The following is a 26,285-nucleotide window of genomic DNA, read 5'->3' on the forward strand; positions in this document are numbered from 1 at the left end:
TTTGCAGTGTATTATTCATTTTTTTGCTTGGTTCCTTTAATGCTAATATTTCATTCATTAATACAATACATAATCTGTACATCTTGACTTTTACATTAAACTAGGCTAGACCAAAACCATCTATTTAGCACTGTACAGTTGGTTCTGGATGAGCTTCCTACTATGAAAGGAGAAGGTTCTAGTTCCAGTCCTCTCTTCAAAACAGTCTAATGTACACATGATTTTGTGAACTTATTGAACTTCGCACATTTTAAAGGTACGTCAAACCTGTGGTTACTTTTGATTATGTCTGATCTCTTCAAGTGAGATAGTTTTGCCTGGATTCCTCACCCCGTCCCAGATCCAGCCAGTGGGGAATCTGGTTTCTGAATCCACACCCAAAATAGTAATGCAGGTAACCAAATATATGTTGATATATAAATTGTGTTCCCTTCCTGTAGCTTATATATACTGGTATGATGCTTGATTAGCTACTGGACTTGTCACAATTATGTCCTTCATTTTACCTGGTCACTGAACTATGTATGTCATTAAGTATTGTGTTTTCTATTTTGGGGTGAACAGAAGATGCAGTAGATAGAGGTATAATGGTAGATGGGGATCTAATGGTAGATCTTTATGCAGTATTTTTCAGTAGATTAACAAGGGTTTCTGGCCCCTTTACAATGAAAAGAACTATAAAGTTCCTTGCTCTCCTTAAATTACACTGCTGAAATGAAATTAGGCTGCTGAAATGAAGAAAACCTGAGGTAACCAGGAGTGAAATTTGTGTGACTGTACTGAACTTGGTTCAGGTCTGATAATGAAAACATATCTCTAGGCTCAGAGGCCCTGTTTTTTAATTCTAATAGTATGTCTTCTGCACCTGGGTCTTGTTACAGATCTTGATGTTCTTCTAAAACACCAAATTAGATCTGACAAGCTTGAAGTCTGCTCAACCCTGCCATACGCTAACATTTCACTAGTGCTTAATGCATAGTATGTTGAATTAAACTAACCAAATCACTCTCATTGCTGTGGTCTTCATTGCCCACCTTTAGCCTTGTAACTGCATGGGCACAGCTGCACAGTAGTAAGATATAAACAATTTCTACCAATGCAACCCAACTTCTGAAAGCTGGGCAAGTGTAGTGTGGCAACTAGTTGCCCTGCATCGCAAGCTTATCTCATGTCATTGGGTCTAAGGATAAGTTTGTGGTGTCAAGTACTCTTCCTTTATGGATAATAATATAAATACAATTTAAAAAAAATATGCATTTTCCTTACTGCATAGGAAAGTTGTTCATAATAAAAGCTGTTCCTGCCTGCCTTCTCTAGCCAATAAGGCATTTGGTAACAGTTACAACTTAGTATATGCTTCTCAAACTCTCTTCTTATATGTGGAACAGAGTTCTGACCTTTGGGGGATACACAGAAATTGTGGGGGAAGTGGGCAACGCATAGCAGAATGTTACCACAGAAGGCACTGTTCAGAGTCCTTGTAAATATGCATCACAACAAATAAACATGCATAAATGCATACATAATTTAATTTGCATGCGACCTTTCCACAGTTCGACCGTACTCAGTGTGGCTTAAAACATGAAAAAAGTACATAACTCCAATATAACAAAAGTAGTCATAAACAATAAATAAAACATTTAAAAATACAAAGCCAAACTAAACAATTTCCACCTAAATCACAACAAAATCTAAAACAAAGATACAAAAAAACCCAGCAACAACCACAACAAACAAACCCAAACAGCATTCCAACCCAAGAGTCTGTTCAGCAATCAGCCTCAGCTTTTGTAGCTTGCAATCAGTCAGGGCTCCACCCTCCCAGGCCAGGTGGAAAAGGTCTGCAAGGCGGGAAGCAGGTCTTCCAGGACTCACAGGCAAGATGGTCCATATTTGAACACCAAAGGTAATTAACACAGAAGTCTGTTGGCATGGAATTTTAACCTTATACATAAGCTGAGTGAACAATTATGTTTAGACCAAAAAAATAAATTGGAGTTAGCTGTTTATGTTTTGAAATGTGTTGCTGTAAAAAGTTCAGTTATGACCCTTGCTTTCCAAAGGACAAAGAAGTCTGAGTCAGTTAAACCTGTAGGCCATTTTGAAGCATTGTAAAGCTCAGCCTGCCACAGCCTACCTGTCTTTAAGAGGAAGTAAGTTTATCTTCTGAGAGCTACTACAGACTGTGTTTCCATATCACTTTCCTAACTGCAAAAAGCAAAAATAATAATAAAAAAAAATTAAAAAATAGATCTGTTGTACTAGGGAGACAGAATGTTCTAATTATAAAATCCTAACTTGTGATATGTGCTTTAATCTCTCCCATAAAACAGTGCCAGCCTGGAGGCACCCATGAACTTAATGCTTGTATTGCCTTAATTTTGTTTGTTGAAACATAATTCTAGGTTGTGACAAATCTGTCCTTTAGGTGTATACACTTTTACTAACTTTTCCTGTGTAAAATCCAAAACCTTTTATGTCATATCTCAGCAAATGTTTTCTTCTGTGCTTTTGATCCAAAGCATGGTTTTCTGTCCCAGAGTGTGCTGGAGGCCTAATACAAAATCCTATGTTTTGCTGGTGGTGGTAACAGAGCATGGGCTGAAGCTAAAATTGGGTTGCAACAAACTATTATTTATTTCAGAAAATTTATATACCACTTGATTGTAAATCACTTTAAGGGTTTAAAAACAACAACAACAGAATATACACTATCATTATCTGCAGCACAGTCCTAAGTGTTTGTTTAACAGTAAGGCATCCTGATAAAATGAGCCTGCACCTTTTTTTTTGCCACTGACCCAATTGGTGAGGAAGGGGAATTCTGGGGACATCCCTTCTCTCTGTGTAACTTTAGGACTCCAGTGCATGCAGCATGTAGCTAGATTTGAAAACACATGAATAGCGAATGTTTGTCAAAGCAGATCCTACTAAGGAAATATGCATGGATGCTTGCTTCTGCATACTAGTAACTAATTTGAATGAATAGCAGGAATTACTACTAAATTACTACTAAATAAATACATATTTGTAACTTTTAATTAGAATAAAAAAGTTTTGCTATTTAATTATGGCTCTCTCTGACTTTATATTTTATTTAAAATTGGACAAGTTAAAATTTATTTTCTCAGTAGTCTGTATTTTTAAACAAATTTCTCAGTAGTCTGTATTTTTAAACAAATTTTTCTTAGCTTTGAACAAGCAACTTAATAAACATGTTTCAAAGGGCTCATGTGAGATGAATTTTTTTAAATAAAAAAAACAACAACCAAGATTATTTAATTTCACCATCTGTTCAGACTGAAACCGCAATCAGCCAGGAGGTCTCCCATGTGTGCAAACCATTCTAGTCTGAATGGCTGCAGAAAATAACAGCATGTCAAGTAAGTTCAGTTTTCCTTGTCATTTGAGAGAATGACTCTTGTGAAAACTGTAGCAAAATGAGCTGAGATACTTTAAAGGATAAGATACATCCTTGCACTCTGGATTTAGCTCTGCTTTTACAGACATACTGGCTATCTTGGGCCATATGTTGTTACATCATATTCTCTGCACGTGGCAATTTAAGGCTTCATTACCATCTGCCTGATTTGCATGCATTTCCATGGTCCTTAATGTTGACAGCTGTGTTCAGAGGCCATTGCCACCTGCCACATGATAAATAACCTTGTATGTGGAAAATATGAATGGATGGTCAACAAATTTATATTGCCACATCTGCCTCTGTCATGGTCTTTTGATGACACAATAGGACAGAGGGGACACCACCTAAATTGGCCACTGTTTGCCCAGCCTAAATTTGTATTCCTAATACATATCCTAATGTTCATTCATTCATATACTTACATTTTTTAAAAAAACCTACAGATTTTGGATGCAGAAATAGTCTAGCTATTTCTAATTAGTATTGGAATGGTGTCTTTTAGGAGGAAAGGCCACTCCTTCCAGACTTTTCAACTGGATTTGAAGTGAGCTCAGTTGCATAAAGAATAAGCTTGGTGTGGTTGGGGGTGATGAATAAATAGGGGTTACTCCAGAATAAGTACTTTGGACAAGAAAGGGAGTAAAAAAGGCCATGGTTAGGAGAACAAGAATTTAATCCATGCTACATAGGACCATTGTACAATGTTCTGGGTCTAAAAGTTGAGAGAATGAATGTAGTGAGTATTATTTCGGAAGTCTACCAACTACTCCTCGATGGGTTGGACTCGATGGCCCTTGTGGTCTCTTCCAACTCTATGATTTTATGATTCTATGATCCTTGAAGGGCTTGAAGTCATCCTTGAATGTTCCTGCATCTTTTGTATTTAAATATACATTTGTCATAATCAAAGGCAGTATAAACTATTTTAGGTTGCAGAATGTACAGTTTCAGGACTACAACTTTGAGCTCTGAGAGGAATTCCAATTGTGCGCCTCAGGAGTTTAATGGGAGAAAGGCTAACACCTTCACACACTGATGAAATTTGGATCATGTTCTTTGTTTTCAGTCACTCAGTTGATGTATTCCATGTATTTGGCTTGTTAAAAATATACCCTCTTCCTTTAAGTGTGATGAAAATAGTAATCATAGTTAAGTGTTGTCATTTATCTACTTACTTGAGAGTAAGCACCATTGAACTCAATGGGACTTACTTCTGAGTAGATATACTGTACAGTGGTGCCTCGGGTAACAGGCGCTTCAGGTTACAGACTCCGCTAACCCAGAAATAGTACCTCGGGTTAAGAACTTTGCTTCAGGATGAGAACAGAAATTGTGCGGCGGCGGTGCAGCAGGTACTATTTCTGGGTTAGCGGAGTCATTTTCAGGTGAAGAACGGACCTCCAGAATGAATTAAGTACTTAACCCAAGGTACCACTGTATTCAGTAATGTACTGCTTAGAATTTGTAAAAGGAGTGCACCCCCTTTAAAGTGTGTTATGTATGCAAATTAAAAGGGAGTGTTGTGGTACCTCCATCAAATCATACACCTAACAGGATGAAGCCCCAGTGAACTTAATGGGACTGACTTCCAAGCAAGCCTGTGTGGCATAGTGGTTAGAGCGGTCAAAGTGCCAGACTAGGGCCTGGGAGACTAGGGTTAAAATCCCCTGGTGACTGGGTGACCTTGGGCCAGTCACAATCTCTCAGCCTAAACTACCTCAAACTGTTGTTGAGATTAAATCAGAAGGGAGAGAACCATGTAGGTTGAGCTCCTTGAACACCTTGAGCAAAAAAGGGGAATATAAATGCAATAATATAAATATAAAACCTGCGTAGGATCCAGGTGCATATTTTGGCAGGTGTTTTCAAGGACGGAGCAAGTTCACCAAAAACCTGTGCCAAATGAAGTATTTTAAAGTGCCACAAGGCTCCTCCTCTTTTCTTGTTCTGCTTGCCTGCGAGGCAAGAGGCTTCAACAAGACTGGCCCTCTGTGAGGAAAAGTTGGGTGGTGTTTTTTTGTGGGGTTTTTTTTTAACATTTCTGTTTGGCGGCTGCACTGCAGAGCTGTTTGGGAGGTCGCCCACTTTGCCCCCGAGCGGAATGCAAGTCGCCTCCCCGTTCTCGCTGCCGTCGAGAAACCCACGTGCCTCGTGGTAACCATTGTTTCCTGTGCTGAGGGGAGGCTGTAACTCGACCGACCTGAAGTTCTTGGCAGAAGCGAGAGAGGGAGGCGGCTGCAGCAGCACCGGGAACGTCCTGCCCAACCCCGGGCCGAGAGGAGCCCACGCTTCGGCTGCCTGCGGAGAGAGAGGGCGGGCCGTGGAAGAAGGGGCGTGCTCTGGAAGCGGCCATGGCTCCTCCTCGTGGGCCGGGCGGCCGAGGGAGCCGTGCAGCGTTTCCCGCCTCCACAGGGGGCAGAAATCAGTGGCTGGCTGCTGCTCGGCATACTTCCTTTTCCCCGCGTCCTGCCGCTGGAGGACCGGACTAGAAACTTGGGAAAGAGGGCTGCTGCTGCTGCTGCGAGCGCGGGAAGGGACCGAGGGGGGACAGCCGCCTCTCGCAGCCGCCAAAGGAGGAAGGAGAGGGCAGCAGCAGCAGCCCTCCTCGTTTTCTGCCGGTGCCGGGGAAGATGTCCGGCGGGAGCAGCCGAAGGAGAAGCGGCTCCTCCTGGCACAGCAGCTTCTCCCGACTTTTCTCCAGGAGCCCGTCCAAGGAGCAGGAGGCAGCGGGCACAGCAGCAGCAGCAGCAGCTGCTCCTCCTCAGCAGCCGGGCGCACGCAGGTAGGGAAAGGGCGCGAGCAAGGCCGGCAGCTGCGGCTCGTCTCCTCCTTCCTCCCTTTCTTCCTTCTGGGCTCGGCTGAAGAAGTTGCTGCCCTTGGCCGTGCGGGTGGTTGCGGCTCGGGCGCCTCAGCCCCTTCTTCGAGGCGCTCCCCTTCGCGTTTCCCTCGTCGCCGGCCTTCTCCGCCGGTCCCAGCTCTTCTCTGTCGCGGCGCCCCATCGCTGGGCGACAGAAGCAGCTGTCTTGCTGCTGGGACTGGCGGGGGGAAGCGCGCGCGGCTGTGGGCGAAAGTGGCATTTCCTGGTGGTACAACGCGGCCAAACCGGGCGGGCAGGACACTTCATCGCCGCCTTTCTCCCCACCCTGCAAAAGAGTGTGTCCCGGGCGGGTTGAATGAGACTGGATTCCCCCTGGGTCACTCGAGTCCACTGCCTTGTTTCCTTTCGAGCTCTTTCTTTCCCCTCCTACTTTCCCAAAGAAATCAGAGTTGGACCCGATTTCGATTTCAAGCACTTTCTCATTTGGGAACAAAGCATTTGCCATGAGGCATTCTAGTCAGAAGGCGGTGACCTTAACGTGGCACTCCAGATGTCACTTGCAAAAAGTGAGTTCGTGGGGACTGACAGGGCAAGCGATGTCTTTCATATCAGTATATATATTTTTTGTGAACTGCCTTTGGGTCGTGAGTTATGATGAGCAGTATGTAAATATTCAAAAAAATAAATAAATAAATCTATTACTCCAGCAGTTAATAATTACTGGCAAGCACATCTCTGAGGTTGAGCAATCTGAAGTAGTTGATATTCCATATGGATGCCCTTAAAGTTCATTTCCTATAAAAGCAACTTCATAGAATCATAGAATCATAGAATCATAGAGTTGGAAGAGACCACAAGGGTCATCGAGTCCAACCCCCTGCCAAGCAGGAAACACCATCAGAGCACTCCTGACATATGGTTGTCAAGCCTCTGCTTAAAGACCTCCAAAGAAGGAGACTCCACCACACTCCTTGGCAGCAAATTCCACTGTCGAACAGCTCTTACTGTCAGGAAGTTCTTCCTAATGTTTAGGTGGAATCTTCTTTCTTGTAGTTTGTATCCATTGCTCCGTGTCCGCTTCTCTGGAGCAGCAGAAAACAACCTTTCTCCCTCCTCTATGTGACATCCTTTTATATATTTGAACATGGCTATCATATCACCCCTTAACCTCCTCTTCTCCAGGCTAAACATGCCCAGCTCCCTTAGCCGATCCTCATAAGGCATTGTTTCCAGGCCTTTGACCATTTTGGTTGCCCTCCTCTGTACACGTTCTAGTTTGTCAGTGTCCTTCTTGAACTGTGGTGCCCAGAACTGGACACAGTACTCCAGGTGAGGTCTGACCAGAGCAGAATACAGTGGCACTATAACTTCCCTTGATCTAGATGCTATACTCCTATTGATGCAGCCCAGAATTGCATTGGCCTTTTTAGCTGCCGCGTCACACTGTTGGCTCATGTTAAGTTTGTGGTCAACCAAGACTCCTAGATCCTTTTCACATGTACTGCTCTCAAGCCAGGTGTCACCCATCTTGTATTTGTGCCTCTCATTTTTTTTGCCCAAGTGCAATACAATACTTCCCTCCTCTCCTGCCAAGCAATTTTGACTGAAGAAGTACAGTATAGCTGCCATCCTAGACATGCTTTCCTGGGAATAAGCTCCCTTTAAAGCAGCAACTTGCATCCTGCTAAATATGCGTGGGACTGTGCTGCCGCAACATAACACAACTTTCAGTAAGGTGACATAATTTTGAATTTCTGTTAGGAATAACTTTTCTCACATACCGGAAATGCAGAGGTTCTCTGTAGAAACTAATTACCGTGCAATTATTTGTAATCACATTCCAGAGTCTGAGTTAACCTTGTCCTATTACAAACCTCCTGACCAAGCCCACAAAATACTGTACCATGAATACCATGAAACTGCTTTACTTTAGCATACAGTAACCCATCATTTCACATGCATTTGACTTGTGTCAATACGCAGTCAAAGATGGGCTGGTTGAAATTGTGCAAGCCAAGTCTCAAGGAAGGCAGAGGATTTTAAAGTTCTTTTTGAACCAGGTTGCCCAAGCAGACCAAGCAGTGCGAAAGAAGCTTTTAAGCTCTTTGCCTTTCTTGCTGGGAAAGGCCCACTTGGTGCATTGGTGCTAAGAGTACTCTCTTTCCCTTCACCCACTACCCACAGGGCAACGGAAGAGGTTTGACTATATGTGATTTACATTCATATGTGGGAACCTTGGAACTGAACCTGCACATAAGATGAACTATAATATATAAGACCTCTCCACGTTGCTTCATCTGGTGAATAAGCAGCTGTATATCTTTAAATGGGGTTTTAAATGTTTATTCTGGATTTTAGCTAAACCATAATTAGAATCAAGTGTTTTTGTTGGTTAAAATGAAGGAATAATTCCTTCACAGAAATATATTTTTGTTTCTGGCTTTGGCCACTTATTGTACAGGAAGTTGTAAGCCATTTGGCATTTTGTCTTGGTTTTTGTTGAGCAATGAGTCCTGTTAAGGTATGACAAATAGTAAGATGGAAGATTTCCTAGATTATTAAACAATGTAAACAAAAACATTGTTTGTTTAGGAAACATGCCACAGATTGGCTTGTAGTACTGGTGCTACTATAAGTTGGAAAATTTTCTCTTGTGTGTAAAATAGAAGAAGAATGTGGAGTAAACTTGTTCTGAATTGCACTGGACACATTTCTGCTTAAAATTATTTTTGAAACAAAATATTTTGCAGACATTGGGAACACAGGCTTTTGGTTGCAGGTTATTTAGGGCTGCCATACATCTGGAATTCCCTGAACATAGCTGGAATAAATATGGCAGTCGGAAACAGTGCCCAGGTAGAAATGTCAGAAATTTCCTTTTTTTAAAAAAAAAAGCTCAACTACTTTTGTGTCCGGATTTTCACCCTAGTTTATTGCATGTGACTTAGACCCTTATATCCATCAAGTTCACTGTGAATAGGATGCACGTCTATCTCAACTGTGTAAATCTCCCTGGTTTACTGATTACTATCTCCAGAAGCAAATAGTCTTGACACCTTGCTGGGCTCCTTCATGAGGAAGGACATAGTATAGAGTGAATAAATGAATAAGAGTAATAGTAATATCACTGCCGTGGTGGAGAGAATTAAAGGTTTTCATTTATTTTCATTGACCAAATGCAGCCTACTATATGAATGTTTAAAGTGACACAGTATGAGTACTTAACTCCTCCCTACCACAGCATGTACATTGGATGAAAGTTTTAAAACAATATGTACAGTGTTAATGAGCCCTTTACAGTCTTGTGAGACTATCATTTGATTCACATTGTGATAATAGATTTTCCACTGTATAGCAGGTTTGGATGTGGTAAAGAGATGTGATTTACATGAACTATGCATTTATAGTTGTAGCATATGACTGATGTAGACTGATTATGTGGGCTTTATTTATAAATATTTCTAGTGGCTTGCAACATAAAAATGCAAAAGCCATTAAGGCAACAGAAGATAAACATTACCAAGTATTTATGAGACAGTGCTGTCTTAAATTGAATGTTAAAACCATATATGCATTTAATAACTGTTTTATTAGAATAAAGTTTATACTTTTGGATTCTAGTTAACTATTGTTGTCTAATAAACATTTTCATTAATGGATTATTCATTTAGGTTATAGTTACAGTTAAATGCTCACCATAATCTCTTGCTATCCTTGACTCTCCCTCCTCTCCCCTCTATTGTCTATTTTTTATTGTTAGCTTTTGGGGAATGGAACCGTCTTCTTTTTCAGTTTGCTACATGCACTTAAATGGATGCGCTGTACAAAAAAATTAACAGTGACCCACATCTATTGGCTGATATCCAACATTAATCTTAAGATCATCCATTTATTCCAGCAGGTCTACTATCACTATAACTGAGCTGGATCTCACTCTTAGAGTAGAATAATTTAGTTACTGTGCATCAGATGGAATGCCTCCCCCCCAACCAGATACAGTGGTACCTCAGTTGTTGAATGTAATCCATCCCAGAAGACCGTTCGACTTCCGAAAAGTTTGAAAACCGAGGTGCAATGGGCAGTTGGCAAATTCCATTGAGAAATGCACCTCAGAAGCCATTCGACTTCTGAGGCGCATTCAAAAACGGAAGCATTTACTTCCGGATTTTCAGACAACCGAGGTACCACTGTATGGGCTAATTCCCCCCCCCCATGCTGCTAAACTACAATTCCCATCATTCTTGGTCCCTGGCCTTGCTTGCTGGGGCTGATGGGAGTTATAGTTCAGTCACATCCGGAGGGCTAAACGTTTCCCAACCCCAATTTTAAAACACATTTCTTTAGCTCATGGTTGCAAGTAAAAGAACATAAATGTTGGCTTGTGTTCGGCTGAAGTTTAACTATATGGTTTAGAAAACTGACAACAGTGAATAGTGAAATGAAGTAGCAGTCCCATGGAGCTAGCACACTAAAGATCTTAGTGGTTGCTCCTGCTTTGCTGCGGAAAGATCTTGCAGCATATCAGCTGATGATCTTCACTGGAGAGTGTTCCTGTTTGCTGGCTTCATTGGAGACAGCTGGCTGAAGGACCTAGCAGTTGTGAGGCTGCTCAGCCTTCAGAGATCTCTCTGTCCAGCAGTTTTGTGACAAAGCCTCTATGCCTACTCTTTGCTGGAGAAGGCAAGCAGAATACTGTAGCAGAGAGGGCTTATTACTCAGGAGAAGAGGGAGGAGTTCTTCTGACAACCTCCACCAAACATATACAACCCTTTTCTAGCTGTCCCAAGGCAAGCATGTGTATATTAGCCAACATTTTGGATGATACCTCTGGTAGCCTAATACTAGTACTATTAGACAATTCAGGGACTTGGTTTGGAGCAAATATGAGTTTGATTTAATATTCTGGGCAAGGTTAGGATGGTTCCTCTGGTAGAGATCTTCCAATGCCTAACCCCTTCTTAAGATTGCTCTCATTTGTCCATTCAGTGTTGATGAACCAGGTTTGCAAAAGGTCACTTTCTGTAAATCACTCTGCACTTTTTAGGACAGGCAATTTTGAATAAATATGATGCTTGATTTATACCCTTGAATTCTGGAGCTGAGTCTTGTACAGGGTAAAGAAGTACAACTGCAGAACTTTCTGTGACCACTGGGAAATGAGTTCTAGCATCTTGTAGTACTGAAATAATTTAAATAACTCTTATTTATTTTGCAATGCCTGCTAGGATTTTCTTTTCTATTACTGTATTTTATAGTTGAAATGAAATTGCTTCTTGACGTTTAAAATTGCCACTGCTTAGATTTCACCATAGACATCATTTTCAACATCATAAATATAACGGGCACTTTAAACATTTACATAATCCTGTTTTATGAGCATATGCAAACATGGGCCAGATCTATGAGCATATGCAAACATGGGCCAGTATCATGTGGTCAATATTTTGTATGACGTATTAAGGTCAATATTTTGTTTTCAAATACAAAATATTGCTGCTCCTTTCTTTGTGATGTAATTGTTTAAATTTAATCAAAATTCAGTATTCTCAAATGTGTTGCTGCAAAGTAGCAGAAACATTACTTTTAATTTGAAAATCATGTTGGAATCTTCCTATGACCTATTTGTCTAATGTTTGGTCTGTATTAATATTAGTTGCTATGCTTGACAGATGACAGTAGGAAAATCTCAGTGTAATCTGCCATAATCCTGATGCTCAATATTGACCTTGAGCTCTGTACAAAAATAAAACATTCTGATGTTCATATGCACTGCAGATTAAAAAAATTGCTTTGTGTAATATTGGTCAACAATATGTATTTTTAATGTATCAGTTAAAATTTGGTGAGAGTTTTTTGTGCAATTCAGAGCCTTTATAGGAAGAGGCTGATGTTCTCAGTGGTTGTAATGTTTCTGTTTTTCCCTCTTTCAACAATCCTAGCATCAGTTATGATTATTTTCATGTAATCTTGAAATATAGATTGTCTTGCATGGATTTAAATAATTATTTTGCACAATTAAAACTTCCTTGTTTCTCTTGCAGTCATAAAAAATGGAGCTGTTTAAGTTTTTAGTCCAAATTGGTCAAGAATATGCATTTTATTTTTTTACTCCAAATTGGAGCCCTAAATCAGAAATAGATCCATACTGTTTAGTTCCCAGGTTGTGAGCATTATGTGAAGCAGAAACAGTTTCCTAGTTGCAGGCCCCTATGAAGGGGTGGTTCTTCCTCACCCAGTAGCCACCTTCCAGGCTGTTCTGGAAGGTCCTCCAGAAATTTTAAGATCTTTGAGCAGCTGCAGAGGAATCTGAGAAAACAGCATCCCCCAACTTCCATTTGCAGATTAAAGGCCCAGAAGCGAATAGGCCTGAAAAACAGCACCAAGCAGCTGATTGCTATAGTGAAACTCAGCGGCTTAGTTGCACAAATAGCTGGTTGCCTTAGCTGTTATCCTCAATATTAATAATTCTTTATCCTTTCAATATTTCTAGAACTGCTTTTTGGATTATTTGAACTTTTAAAATATTCCTAAAGTCAGAGAACTTCAAAATGCTCTCAGGAGGAATCTAAGGGAAAGCATGTGTGAATGTAGCTGAATTAGAGGCACTTTCTGTAGTAGCTCGTATGACAAATGCATCATAATTCCATGTATCCCTGAACTTCTCCCGGTATCCTTACTATCCTCTGTCAGCCCCACCACCATTGTGCTACTTAAATTAATGAGGGATACTGACACTAGTATTCTACTCAGCCCTACCAGGGTTTAAAATCTGTTGCTGTGAAGCATCATTCTTGGAATGCCAACACCCTGCATAGTCTTTGAAAGTCCAACCCAGAACCCCTGTCTTCCAGTTTTACCCCTCCCATACTTACCCAACATACTTACCCAACTGCATTGTCAAAGCCAAGACATCTCTGTTCTCCTGCCAGCGCTCAGTTTCCTTCTAAGTTCCAAGCATTGCTGCCTAATACGGCAAACAAATGTTTGTATACATAATGTGGGTGGGGTGGTTCAATAAAGGAAGAGAAGGGATGGGCTTTTTCTTTACACATTCAGAGGATTGTTGTGCAGAACAAAGGTAAGGAAATGCACTTGGACAGTCTTTGAAGATTGGTGTTCTCTTGTATATGGTTTGCACAGGCGATTTGATTTGATTTGCAGGTTATGTGATTGAACTGGGCTGCTTCAGCAGCTTGGAAATAAAGTCTATTATAACATCTTGTATGTTCTAATTTAATCTCACCTTCTTCTAAATCTAAGGCTCTGCGTTAATACTTTAATCATTTTAAAAGTTGGTTCATATTTCTTACAAATTCAGAATACAGTATTTCAGAATAACTAATTTGGCTCCTGCCATTTCATTGAAAATTATAAGCAAGGTATATAAACAGGAGATTGCCTGTAAATTTTTCCGCATCAGTCTTTGTGACCCTGGGTTCCAAAGAAGTTGGCTTTGAGGGGGGGGGGCAGGGGGTGTTCCATTCCATTTTGTAAGAAGTTGAATTTTCATTTTTGCAATAGTATTAAGAGGACACTATCTTTTCGTTCTGTTATTGGGTGAATGCTTAAGGGAGTGCAGTCGTGTGGCCACTTTCAAAGGAGAATTGGAAGGTGGGAAGTGGTGCTCAGCCTTTCCTCTGCCTCCCTAATCTTCCCTGCAGTCCTCCCCTCTCCCCCAGGTCTTCATGTCCCAATATGAATTTATTTCCAATCTCAGAATTGGCTGGAGGAAACTGAAGAAAAACTATTGGAGGAAGAGAGAGCAGGGGAGAATTGGCAGAATTGTAGGACAGTTTAAGCACTCGTTTCCCACCTGCCAATTCTTATCTGCAGATGCCATCTCACCTGTGCATTAGTATTAAATGTAGTAACATGTTTTTCCTCAAAAAAACTTATCTGAGCTAGATAGATTAGTTGGCATAAACAGGAGTTTTACTTGCAGTGCAAATAGCAGGTGTGGGAGGCCAGATCTAGATCTAGATCTAGAGGGCAAATGGTTAAAAAAAACCTCTACCATTAATCTGGATCAACCCCCCCCCCCCAATGTCTGTTTACTTTTTGGAAAGTATTCATGCTGTTGCTAATTGCAAGAATGGTGTCTTGTCTAAATTACCTAAGAGACAACTTCAAGTTAATTTTAAAGCAAATAATGTTTGAATAGGTCTAGAAGTAGTTTACAAGTGACTTTACAGAAAAGTTGTTGTTGTTGATGGTGCCCAATAAGAAACTGTGGGTGTGTACATTTATTTGTTTAGCTGTTTCTCTTGTAGTGTTGCTAATTTTGTTGTTCCTGCCATTGTGTGTTTGTTTTGTACAGTTTCTTATGAATGGATGGAATTTATGAAACCAGATTGCTTCTACAGTGTATTACATTAGCTGTCCTCTGGTTTTAACATTATAGAGTAGAGCTTTGTTAACCTCTAAGAAAGGCCATAATTCTTAATATCCTTTCTCATTTCAAAATACAGGAACACATTCCAGTGTTTGCAGAAACAGTGCATTGTAATTTTTTTCTGTATTGCAAGTGGGTCACAAAGGGTCTGTTTGGCAATAATTTGCCTGTTCTTCTAAATACAGTATATTATTGGCATCAGCAGTTGTAGGCTTATTGTTTTACAGCTCTGGAAGGCAGCAACACTTAATGGGGAAAAGTACAGTTTGGGAATAACCAACCTACTCACCTTTTTTCCTACACAGAGATTTTTTGGATTTAAAACAGTTGGTCTACTTTTTGTGTAAGTCATCAACTAACAAGAGGCCTTGTACAAATAATGGCAAAAATCCAGCATACAGTATTGTATGTACTTAAATCATAATTTATTTCATTGCATGTGTTTATAAGCAGACTAACTAGTCTTTGTATATTTACATTTTATACATCTCAAAATAATTGTCTTATGGCATGCAAACTTTCCCCATTTATCTCCACTTTTCTCTGTGAAGTTAATTTGTGAATTCCATGTGTAATTTTTCATGTGACGATTATATATGTGGCTTTCACATATGTACAGCAGGTCTAGGTAAAGGTAAAGGGACCCCTGACCATTAGGTCTAGTGGTGGCCGTCTCTGGGGTTGCGGCGCTCATCTCGTTTTATTGGCCAAGGGAGCCGGCGTACAGCTTCCGGGTCATGTGGCCAGCATGACCAAGCCGCTTCTGGCGAACCAGAGCAGCGCACAGAAACGCTGTTTACCTTGCCGCCGGAGTGGTACCTATTTATCTACTTGCACTTTGACATGCTTTCAAACTGCTAGGTTGGCAGGAGCAGGAACCGAGCAACGGGAGCTTACCCCGTTGCGGGGATTCGAACCGTCGATCTTCTGATTGGCAAGTCCTAGGCTCTGTGGTTTAACCCACAGCGCTACCCGCGTCCCATACAGCAGGTCTAAATGCACTGAAAAGCAGTGACCAGTAACAGCTTTCCATGGGCACATACATGTAAGAAAAACCTGCATATAAAACATCTTCTCTGAGTGTGTAACTTCAGCCTGTTTGAGTCCTATGGTGCTTAGGTGTACTAAAACTAGCAAATGTAGTAGTTAGAATGGGAAAGTATTTCTTTGTTGAAACCATACATATTCGAAATAAAGCAGCACTTACTCACAAAGAGCTAAATGGGTAATTAATTTAACGCATGAACAATGCAAAAATCCCTCTGAGTCAAAGAGAATTCTTGCTTGAAAGCTTTGCGTGGACAGGCGGAGTCCCCCCAACCCCAGACGACCCCCTAGTGGAATAATGACTCGACAATGTGCTGTGGGATTAAAATTGGCCACAACTTTATTAAGCTTCAGATTTAGGGAGACCTTGGCTCAGGTATTGGGCGTTTATCCTTCCCAGTCCCCAGCCGGGGATCTGGGAGACATCAGGGTTATCCAGAATGTGTGGGGATGGGGCTGGCTCTGGAGCCAACTGATGCTTCGCAGGTAAGATTCACCTTCTGTTGTGTGGGCAGGGTGGTCCCTCCCACTACCTGGCCGATCCCCTGGCAACGCCTCCCCAGGCGGGATTGGGCGATTGGCTGAGGTAGGCGGAGACCTCAAGGTATCCAGCCTGGGGAGGGCGAAGCCAGCCCGTACTACCAGGAACCGCACTGGGATCCAGGGGGCTGCACATGGACATGCAAAAGGCGCCCCCCATTTGATGTGGGGAGCAGTCATTGTAGTCAGCTGGTTTAAACTTTTCTTTAACCCAGGAAGATACTGAAGACATTCAGGAATGCTTCTGTGCAAACACCTTTACTCACTAAGTGACAGGACAACCACAGCAAACAGCAAACTTTTAATTTGCTTAACCCTGCAATCACGATAGGCATATAACAAACAATACCAGAAATACTAGAACTGATTCCTCATCCGACTGGCAATTAACCATGCATGTACATAATATAAAATTACCTTCTATAAGATGATAAAAGCACAGAAATATTATTCAGCTTCCTGGCAGAACAAGTTTCAGATTCCTCATAATACCTCTCCACTGAGTGACTCTACCCTTCTGTCTGAACCAATCCATTCATGGTGCTTACGTTTTGAATAGACAAAATAAATATGAGGTTGAAGACCGGAACTGACAAAACAGTTCTGAGGCTATATTAAGGAACGGTTAAGAAATCAGAAGTGCTGCTATTTCAAGGAAGCCTTTACTAAAGAATAGGGAAAGTGTAGAAATTCAATTCAGTTTGCATTTAAAGGCAAAGCTACCCAGTTCACACTTTCCAAAACAGTATGTGAACCTCAACACACTCATAAATTGAAAGTCATGTTTTTCTGAATTTTGTGATGCTGATGCTGTTCTTCAGCCAAATAATGCATATGTATACTTGAGTAAAGGGCACATAAAATTCACAATTAGTGAAAATAATGTACAAAAATGGTTGATAATGGGGATAATTGATTTAGAAAATGCTGTATATTAGGGGAAATTACCGTATTTTTCGCCCTATAGGACGCATTTTTCCCCCTCCAAAAATGAGGGGGAAATGTGTGTGCGTCCTATGGAGCGAATGCAGGCTTTCGCTGAAGCCTGGAGAGCGAGAGGGATCAGTGCGCACCAACCCCTCTCGCTCTCCGGGCTTCAGGAAGCTATCCTCAAACATACAATAATGTGTATACTAGGAGAAAGTCACACTAAAATGCTGGTTACTTTTCATGAGGACTGGGGGGGGGGGATAGCAGAGTGATGTGGATAACTGAACTTAAGATTGGAAAAATGAGAAATGGAGAGAAACCAAACTTGTCAGCTTCACCCATCCCTTCTGAAGAAACAGATTTAAGGAAGAATTTGAAAAGTGTAAATAGGGAAGCTATCCAGACAGAGTGACACAGGAAAATAAAGTTAGGGATAGTGTGCCCAGTTTCGCCACTTGGGGCAAAGTGAGAATTTTTGTTCTGGCACTGTGGTCACGCACCCCACCAGCACCAGTCTGCAATAAAGCAAAAGGAGCTCATCTCTACTTCTATTGTTGGAACAGTTTCACATGAGCAAAAACTTTTTAAAATAGCTTAACTTCTCTCTCTCTTTTTCAGCTTTGAAACTGATCAAAATGAATGTACCAGTGTGGCATTTCAGAGAAAGCAGAGCACCCCTCTCCCAGAGCTGCTAAAGGTCAGATTTTTATTTGCTAATTTTAAAGGAGCCTTGATTGATTGATTGATTGATTGATTGATTTGGTTTCTAAAGCAACAGTGGGCGCTATGATTCTCCAATGGTTTGATTTTTCCGCTCTTCCATTGTCTCTCGAGACAGATGGATGCCAACAACAATTAAATAAGTATGGAGAAGGCAGAGGAAACTGAACATATGTATTTGTAAACATAAGTTATGATAAGTCATGGTTAATGACTTAACAGGGTCAAGAAACATGCTAGTGCAGAGATTGCCAAACTTCTTGGACCAATGGGCATATTTCGAATTTTGAGAAAGTGCTGTGATTGGCACTCAACAAATTGCTGCCACAGGGGCATGCCATCATACAAATTTATTGCTGCTTCACTCCGCTCTCTTATAGCCTCACGTTTGCCATGGGAAGTCACCTATGTCCTTCTAGTGCTGACAGTGAAGATCACACAATACTGTCTTCATATCCACCCATCCACCCCAATACTGTGGCTGTCTAATAATAACAGGGAGCATTCCCAAGTACCAGGGAAGAATATAGAAGGTGACCACAGCACAGTGGTGCACACTGTCACACAGACACACACTCATAGAACACATACTGGCCACAGGCATTCCTCTTCCTCCTCCTCCTCCTCCTCCTCTCTCTCTCTCTCTCTCTCTCTCTCTCACACACACACACACACACACAAGCTTCACATATACACAGCCACACATTTATCTCTTCCCCTCTCATACCACATGATCTTGAAGCCATGGTTAGTTCTTGGCTTGTTGATTGTGGTTTGTTGGAGAAAACACATTGGGTTCGCTGTTAAGACATAACAAGCCAAAATTTTTATAATTGTTGCTCCTGCCAGAGAGAAACAATGCAGGAATGATTGGCTGGCATACTTTAGCACACTGAGCGGTCCCAATAAGCCATTAAGCGTGACTTATTGTTATGTGCAAATGGGGTCAGAGAGTGCCGTTTAAAAATAAGCCTGTTTATACCAGAAACTGTTGCAACACTGTGGAACAGCAAAAAGCTAACATTTAAAAACCTAGTATTTAGGAAAGAGGCCAGGTGGAAGCTGACTGACTGAGTAGAGGGACATGAGTAGAAAATCCAGAAATGGATTAAAATGCCTCTGTATGTCCAAGGCCATGACTTACTTAGTTGCAGATATTAGGGACAATGAGATTAATAAATGGTAATTGCTTGACCCTTCAACTCACTCTGATAATTAAATGTTAATATTGTCACATGTTTTGCCAGTATTCAAACTTGCATTGTTTTTCAGGCATAAATATTCATTAATCAAACGGATGAAGTTCGAATTGCTTACCCTTAAATCACAGGATTTAACTAAATTGTGTTCAAAGCACATAAGGAATTAGGAATGGATGTGCCAGCAGCCGTGCTGGTGCAGCTTTTCAATATTAGAATCAGAGAAACAATCAATTTGGAGTAGAGGAGTTGTGGGTGTGCTGATGTGCACAGCTGTGGTGCTACAGAATAGCATGCTAACCCAAACAGCATCCTATATGGAGCAGGTCCATCCTGCTGTTCTGCTTTATCAGTTTAAGTAACTCAATATGACACATTATTTGTTATGTTCCCAAGTATTGTTTGTGCTGATCTATATGGTTCATTGGAGGCTTAAGGGCCTTTAAGAATATATGTCATCCACAGTTCACAATACACCATGTATGCATCCAGTTCTCATGTTGCTGTTTTATGTGATGCCATAATAATAATAATAATAATGATGATGATGATGATGATGATGATGTTTTATTTATATCCCGCCCTCCCCAGCCAAAGCCGGGCTCAGGGCGGCTAACAACAATAAAATAGTACAACATTCTAAAATCATTTCATTATAAAATTAATTCAAATCAAATTGATGGCAACCATTGGGCTAGAAGTTCTGTGAGGATTGCCAAAGGAGAGAGTCAGGCTGTGCACTGGCCAAAGGCCTGGTGGAACAGCTCTGTCTTGCAGGCCCTGCGGAAAGATGTCAAGTCCCGCAAGGCCCTAGTCTCTTGTGACAGAGCGTTCCACCAGATTGGAGCCACAGCCGAAAAAACCCTGGCTCTAGTTGAGGCCAGCCTAACCTCTCTGTGGCCTGGGACCTTCAGGATGTTTTTGTTTAAAGACCGTAAGGTCCTCCGTGGGCAGGTGACAGCAGAGCTTGTTCCTGGGTGAATGCCACTGGTACAGATAACTGGTTCCCCTAAAGTTCCAACTTTCCCTTGTGATGCTATTGCAAAAAACAACAACCACAAAAACATAACTGGCTGAGGCTTTGTGCAGAGTTAATGGTGCTTGATTCTGAAAACTTCTTTTGGTAAGAGGCTATAAATATTTAGAAAATAATAACAACTCTTAGAAGTTTTGTAGCAGCTTGGGCGTGATACCAGATAATCACCAGGGGAAGGAAAACCATTATTCTCTCGTAATGTAAGTGGGGGAAGAAAAAATATATTGGCCAACTAGGAAAATAGTGCATAATTGCAGATATTCTAAAAACCTGAGGCAGATATTACTGAAGACCATATTTATGAATCTTCGTTTTGCCATGCTACGCAGGAGTTACTGAAAACATAACAAAGCAATTATGATGCCCATATTTTTGTTTAAAAAAACTAGAGTCTTTGAAAATATTTTCAAACTGGTTACTTTTACAGAGATTAAAGGTAATTGTTTACCTCTGATTTGAGGTTGAATATTCCCTCTTATATAACACCTTAGCTCAGGTATAAACATTTTATTTGCTGAAACCAAAGTCTTGTCTTGGTTATCTTACAACTTGACACTCCCCACTCGGCTATTTTTAAATAGCATCTAGTATGCTTGTTTCAGCTCTTATTTCTTCAAATAGAAACAGGTCTAAGATACAGCCATAATTTCTTTGTGAAAGAAAGCTGCTGAACAGCATAAACCCATACACTTGTGCAAATATACTGCTACTTACATGTTCATTCCAGAATGTACTGACCTCCTAAAGTGTTTCTTTTGCTAGAGTTCTGAAATGTGTGGTTTGGATGATTTTAAATGTAAGCATGATACATGTCCACTACAGAGTAAAACGGATAAAGGATTATAATAAATAGGGTGTAGAAAGAAAATAGCTGCTAGTGCTGTTCTGTAACCAGTGTTGCACAATAGCTTCTACAAGAGTGTATGGTGTAATAATATCCGTTGATACTAACAAGCTGTCTGATTTCCCACCACCACAAAAGCAGCCCTCGAGGCATCTTTTCCCTCAAGCCTGCTGTAAGGAAGTTAAGTTTCCACCACTGATGGAAGCAGAAAGGAGTCTTGTCAGTATGAGTCATGTTACAGTGCATTAGCCAAATTGCTAGCATTAAAACAGTGTGTACTATACATGAATGCACTTCAGTGCACTTATAATACAGTCTGTGAGTTTAAATGGGCAGAGATTTGGACTTAGATATGAGAGTCCAAGGTTCAAATTCTTGTTCAGTCATAAAGCTCCCTGAGTCACCATCTCTCAGACTAATCTTCTTTGTTGCCAACCTCTCATAGGGTTGCTGCAAGGGATAAACAATATAATTTAGTTTCTCTCTCGTTGTTATTAATAAAATACCTCTTTCCTTACAGATTTCAGTCTGTGACAGTAAGAACCTCTCAACTGAAGAGCTGAGCAGATCCACCACTCAGGAGGAATTAAAGAAAGCTAATAGCCTTCCTAGTTTAGTTCATGAAGGCAAAAACGCCAGTAATGGCAGACAGCCCAAAGAAGGATTTTTCCAATATATTGGGAGTTTGTTTGGTATTGCTCCAAAATCATCCTACAAAGAAACTGAGCATTCCAACCTTGGAGATGGATGCCACAGAACTGGCAAAGACTTTGCAAGTCCAGCTAGTCACCAGGAAGGTGGACATGCAGACCACCCAAAACCAGAAATATTTGTCATTTCAACACCTGGAGGTGACCAGACAGCAGCAAACAGAGGGGAGCAGACTAACTTTGTTAAAAGCACCAGTTCTGGCTCACAGGATTTACAGAAAGCACAGGAACAATCTGCTGAAGCATCCAAGTAAGTTTTTTCATTTGTCTCCGCACAACCTCAAGAGAAAGGTATGCTCAGTATTACAAAATGTTTTAAGATATCCTTGGGACATCCTTTTTCCATTTCTGAAAGATGCTTACAAGTGGCCACAATATTAGAATGCCATGGTAATAATGAGTTTTAATGGGTTAGTAACCATAACTGGAATTTAAGGCACACCCTAGCTTCTCTTTTAAATTTTCCAATGAAAGTCACAAAATGATGTGATCCTGATTTGCATGATTAAATCCTGGCTTCATAAGCCACAAGGCAGAATTAAGAAATCAACTTCAAACCAAAGTTGACTTCTAAATCTTGCCTTGTTTGGAAACCATTGACTATAGTTACAGAGATATTGTGGTGGCAATCCATTTATCAAACTCCTCTAGGACTATCAAACTCTACTATTATTCACCTTTTGGCCAGACATTTGGAGAGGATTGGCCAGACATGGCCAACAGTAAATGAGTTGGTTGTAAGTTTACTATTACTATTACATTGTATTCTGATATTGTATACTTTTAAAATAAAAACACAAATAATGGGTAGTTATAGTCTCCTGTGGATGTTCACCTGATGAGAGGAAGGAAGCAGCAGCAGCAAAGGGATTGTGTATTAGGGCACAAAGGTAATGCATATTAAGCCGATATTTGATTGTGTGAATGTGTCCAAGGTGTTGCTGGATTCCTAAGCATTCTTACCAGGGAGATAGTTTTACTGAATTCAGCTGGACTTGCAGTACAATAATTAACTTGCTTACTTAAAGCTAGGTTTCTATTTTAGATCATGTAGATTATTCTCCATAGGAAATATTGTTTAAAAAGTTTGCCTTTATTCTATTTTTTAAAGCAATAATATTGTAGCAACATCCGTGACAAAGAAAAACCTAACCAAAGATCATATAAACATATAAGTATATAATGTGAAATATAAATATCTCCTAAAAACTAAACTTAAGTTTAGCTCAAGAAATTCTCGGGCAGATCAACCCAAAAGCCTGGGGAAGGAAGGTAAAGCTAGCCAATTGTATGCAAGTGCCATATTCAGAGCCCTGCAGAGGAATAGTGGGTGGAGAAACATTTAACCTTTTTTCCTCCTTGGAGTTTCAGGGTTGTTTTTTAATGAACCAGCTCTAGAACTGGTGTGTCGTTCCCCCCGCCCCCCCCCCATGGCCATTTCAGGGAAGTGTTGGAACAGGAAGGGCTATGGAGGTCCCCGTCTCCTGGGGCAGGCCTCTCTCTCCACTCCCAGATATTCTGTGTTCCCTGGGGCCACAGGACTGTGCAATTTAATTGTAGAATATTTATGTTGTACTTACTTGTCAAATTGCATCCTTTCAAAACTATTTTTTTATTAGGTTTTGCAACTGCCCTTGAAATGAACAAGAAACCAATTCCTAAAGGGTATGAGAGGAACAGTTACTTAAATACCTGGGCGGGATGGAAAAAATATATCTGTGAGGCCAAGGTCAAGGGGATGAAAGAATCACCATTGTCTCCACCTTGTTTTATTTTGTTAATTATTGTAAAGTTCCAAGACTCTCAATGTTTCCTTCTGCTTTTGACTTGGTGACTAGTATTTTCCATACTTTGCTGCTTTCTAGACTTGGAGATTTTCCTGCAATGATTAAAAGAGGGGTTATTTCAGGAGAGAGGAATGAAAAGCCCAGAATGTTATAGGCAACATATTTAACTGTTTCGTTTTCTTGGAGAATATCAAAACATTACATCAAAATTCCTGGGCATATTGGAGGTTGGAACCATCTCACTAGTATTTAGCCAATTTAAATGGTGTATAATATGCATAGATGGTAAGTAATTTAAATCAGGGATGCAAGGGGCGTTTGGCAAATGATGCAAATAGTACTCCTGAAATGTAGAAGTTCTTGAAAACCATTTTTGTTGTATATAGAAAGCAACATTGGCTTGTCTTAAATTAAAGTGTTTTGCTTCTATAATCCAAACTTTTCCGAAAGAGTTTTGGCTAACTTTAGTGAAATTGGATCAGTGTTTTTTTTTTTTCTGTTTAGTCCATCTCTTGAAAACATGATATTTATATCCTGCCGCACCCTGTGCAGCTAACTATAGTTAAAACATTAGGGAAGTACAGTTCTGATCATTTGAATAAACTTCTTAGAACACAAGTACTGATTGCATATAACTGCCAAGTACGAAAACTAGTTTGGCAAGCTCACATGCCACATTAGTGTGTGATTTATGACTGGTTTTCATGCCATGCTGATGACTGTGTAGCCCAAGTTAGTCTTAATTTATTCCGAAAGTTCATGTAGCATTCCTGTCAGTGCTGTGACAGAAGGAAATGCTGTGCAAATGCAAATCAAACCCTTTCGCTGCATTATAGCGAATGGAGAAAGTAGAGAGTGGTTAAGTAAAAAAAACAGATGGAAATTCTAGTAGCCTGAGCATTTCTAGTGTGTGAGAGCAAGGGAGAGAAAGATGGAGCGTTAAGAGGAGTGACACAAGATGGGCTGCAGACGGAGGAGAAGAGAAATAGAGCTGTCAGTATATGTTTGTGTGCTTTTTTACTGCACAAAACCAAAGTTAAGAGATGCGATTACAGTAGAACTGTAGGTTATAATTCTTGAGACATAGGAAGATGTTTTATACTGAGTCGGGCCATCGTTTCATCCAGCTCAGTACTCACTGCACCAACTGGCAGATAACCACGATTTTTCTCAGTCACCAGAGCATGTGCTCTACCACTGAGCACGTGCCCCATCATTTCATTACCATGGTGCGGCAGGGGGTGGGGGAGAAACTATAGCGTTTCTTTTATGCTCTTGTCACTCAGATGAAAGGCAAACATGGCAATGCTTTTGTTTTAGTTAATATTGAGGTATGAGGAGGTTCTTGTTTTGTTTGTTTACGGAGCATTGGTGGTTCAGTGGAAGAATTGTCACCTGCCCCATGGGTGGTCCAGGTTCTTTTTCTGGCCAGTGCATCTTGCGCTTATCTGGAATAGCTCAGGTCTTAATTTCAGGGTTATGGGTGCAAGCCCTATGTTGGGCATTGCAGGAGGTGGGCTAGATGATCCTCATGGTCCCTTGGAACTCTACAATCCTGTGATCCTATAAGTTTGTATCCTGTTTTTCAGCCCTCTAAGGATCCTGAATGCAACATGTTTCTGTCCCTGGGGAGGATCATTTAGAAAATGTCAGAAAACCTTTGGTCCTGGAGCTGATGAAAGTGAAGCTATTATGAACATAGGTGTTTGTAACAGGAGATTTCAAATATTTATTTCTACTAGCTTTTCAAATTTATTGGCATGTTGCATATAGTAATATGCAATATGCCTCTCTGGGCAGCTCACAGCATATATCGCCAGGGATGGATGGCACAGGGGGGAAAAAGATAGAAGGATAATCCTACACAAATATTATTGTAGTTTTGGTTTTGTTAGTCTAGATCAATGGTTCCCAATTAGGGGTCCAGGGACCCCTGGGGGTCTGTGGAACACACCCAGGGGGTCCACAGCCCCATCCCTTGCCTCCTCTCAAACTTTTGTCACTTTTGCTTGGTAATAACACAAATTTTATGGTCTGTGTTTTTTGTATACCTTTTGTATACCTAAAATCGTTTGCTTATTAGGGGCTACCCCAGATCTTGTTCAAAAAAATGCTTTGCAGAGGTAACTACCATAGAGTTAGCAAAGTTTTCAAAAGTAGGGGGTCCGTGGCTTGGCTTTTGAAAAATAGGGGGGTCCTCAGTAATTAGTTAATTGGGAAGCACTGGTATAGATATTCTGTAGTCAGTGGCACATCTCTTTAACACCTATGCCCTTGAAGTGCCCCCTGCCCCCACAACAGAACTCGAAAATCCAGCTACTGTGTGAACCTTTGCATTCGGAGGTTAATTTTGTAACCCCTGTTGGAAAAGACTCTGTTTTCCAGGCTGTGAGCCAAGGAAGGTGGAATTCATGAGTTCAGCTTGCAGTACATTGCAGGCGACAGATGACAACATATCCCTTGAGCAAACACAGCCAGTTGATTCATTGAAGCAGTCACCCCTGACAAATGTTTGACACTTTTTATTAGCTGTTGTTAGTCCAATGACTTATTGTTTGAAAAACTGGACAGTAGCGAAAGTGTTTTGCAGAACACTTCTTAGAACATAATTCTTGGAAGATGAGTATTCATTTAATTATCTGAATGTTTAAAGAAGTAAAAATGTTTCCAGTCAAATGCTATTGTTCCCATTTGTTATAAATGGGAAATGTAAATATTTAAACATTGCTCTAAACATGACATGTATCTTGTAATAACTCCTTTCTTAGAGGAACTTCAGGTGTTGCTATATGTTGCAAGGATCCGGAAATATAAATGGAAATATATATGGCTTGTGTA

General features: G+C 40.7%; 1 protein-coding gene and 1 long non-coding RNA gene across 4 annotated transcripts in view; both read left to right on the plus strand.

Annotated features, from left to right (window-relative positions):
* Positions 1-107: 107 nt before the first annotated feature.
* On the plus strand, positions 108-2,362 carry LOC310676539. The gene is made up of 2 exons (XR_014510599.1): positions 108-256; positions 2,064-2,362. It is a non-coding gene; the product is annotated as an uncharacterized lncRNA (long non-coding RNA).
* A 2,860-nt stretch (positions 2,363-5,222) lies between these two features.
* Positions 5,223-26,285, plus strand: part of CRYBG3 (crystallin beta-gamma domain containing 3) — a 61,788-nt gene continuing 40,725 nt past the window's right edge. Inside the window, exons 1-3 of one of the 3 annotated variants that reach the window (XM_083438199.1) lie at positions 5,223-6,206; positions 17,770-17,848; positions 21,471-21,910. In XM_083438199.1, the coding sequence (XP_083294325.1) occupies positions 6,055-6,206; positions 17,770-17,848; positions 21,471-21,910 (671 nt within the window). In that variant the 5' untranslated portion in view covers positions 5,223-6,054. The remainder of the gene's footprint in view (positions 6,207-17,769; positions 17,849-21,470; positions 21,911-26,285) is intronic. The other 2 variants (XR_014510569.1, XM_083438198.1) reach the window with 2 other exon arrangements.

The sequence above is a fragment of the Podarcis tiliguerta genome (genome assembly GCF_965153285.1).
Source record: "Podarcis tiliguerta genome assembly, chromosome: 4".
Classification (NCBI taxonomy): domain Eukaryota; kingdom Metazoa; phylum Chordata; class Lepidosauria; order Squamata; family Lacertidae; genus Podarcis; species Podarcis tiliguerta.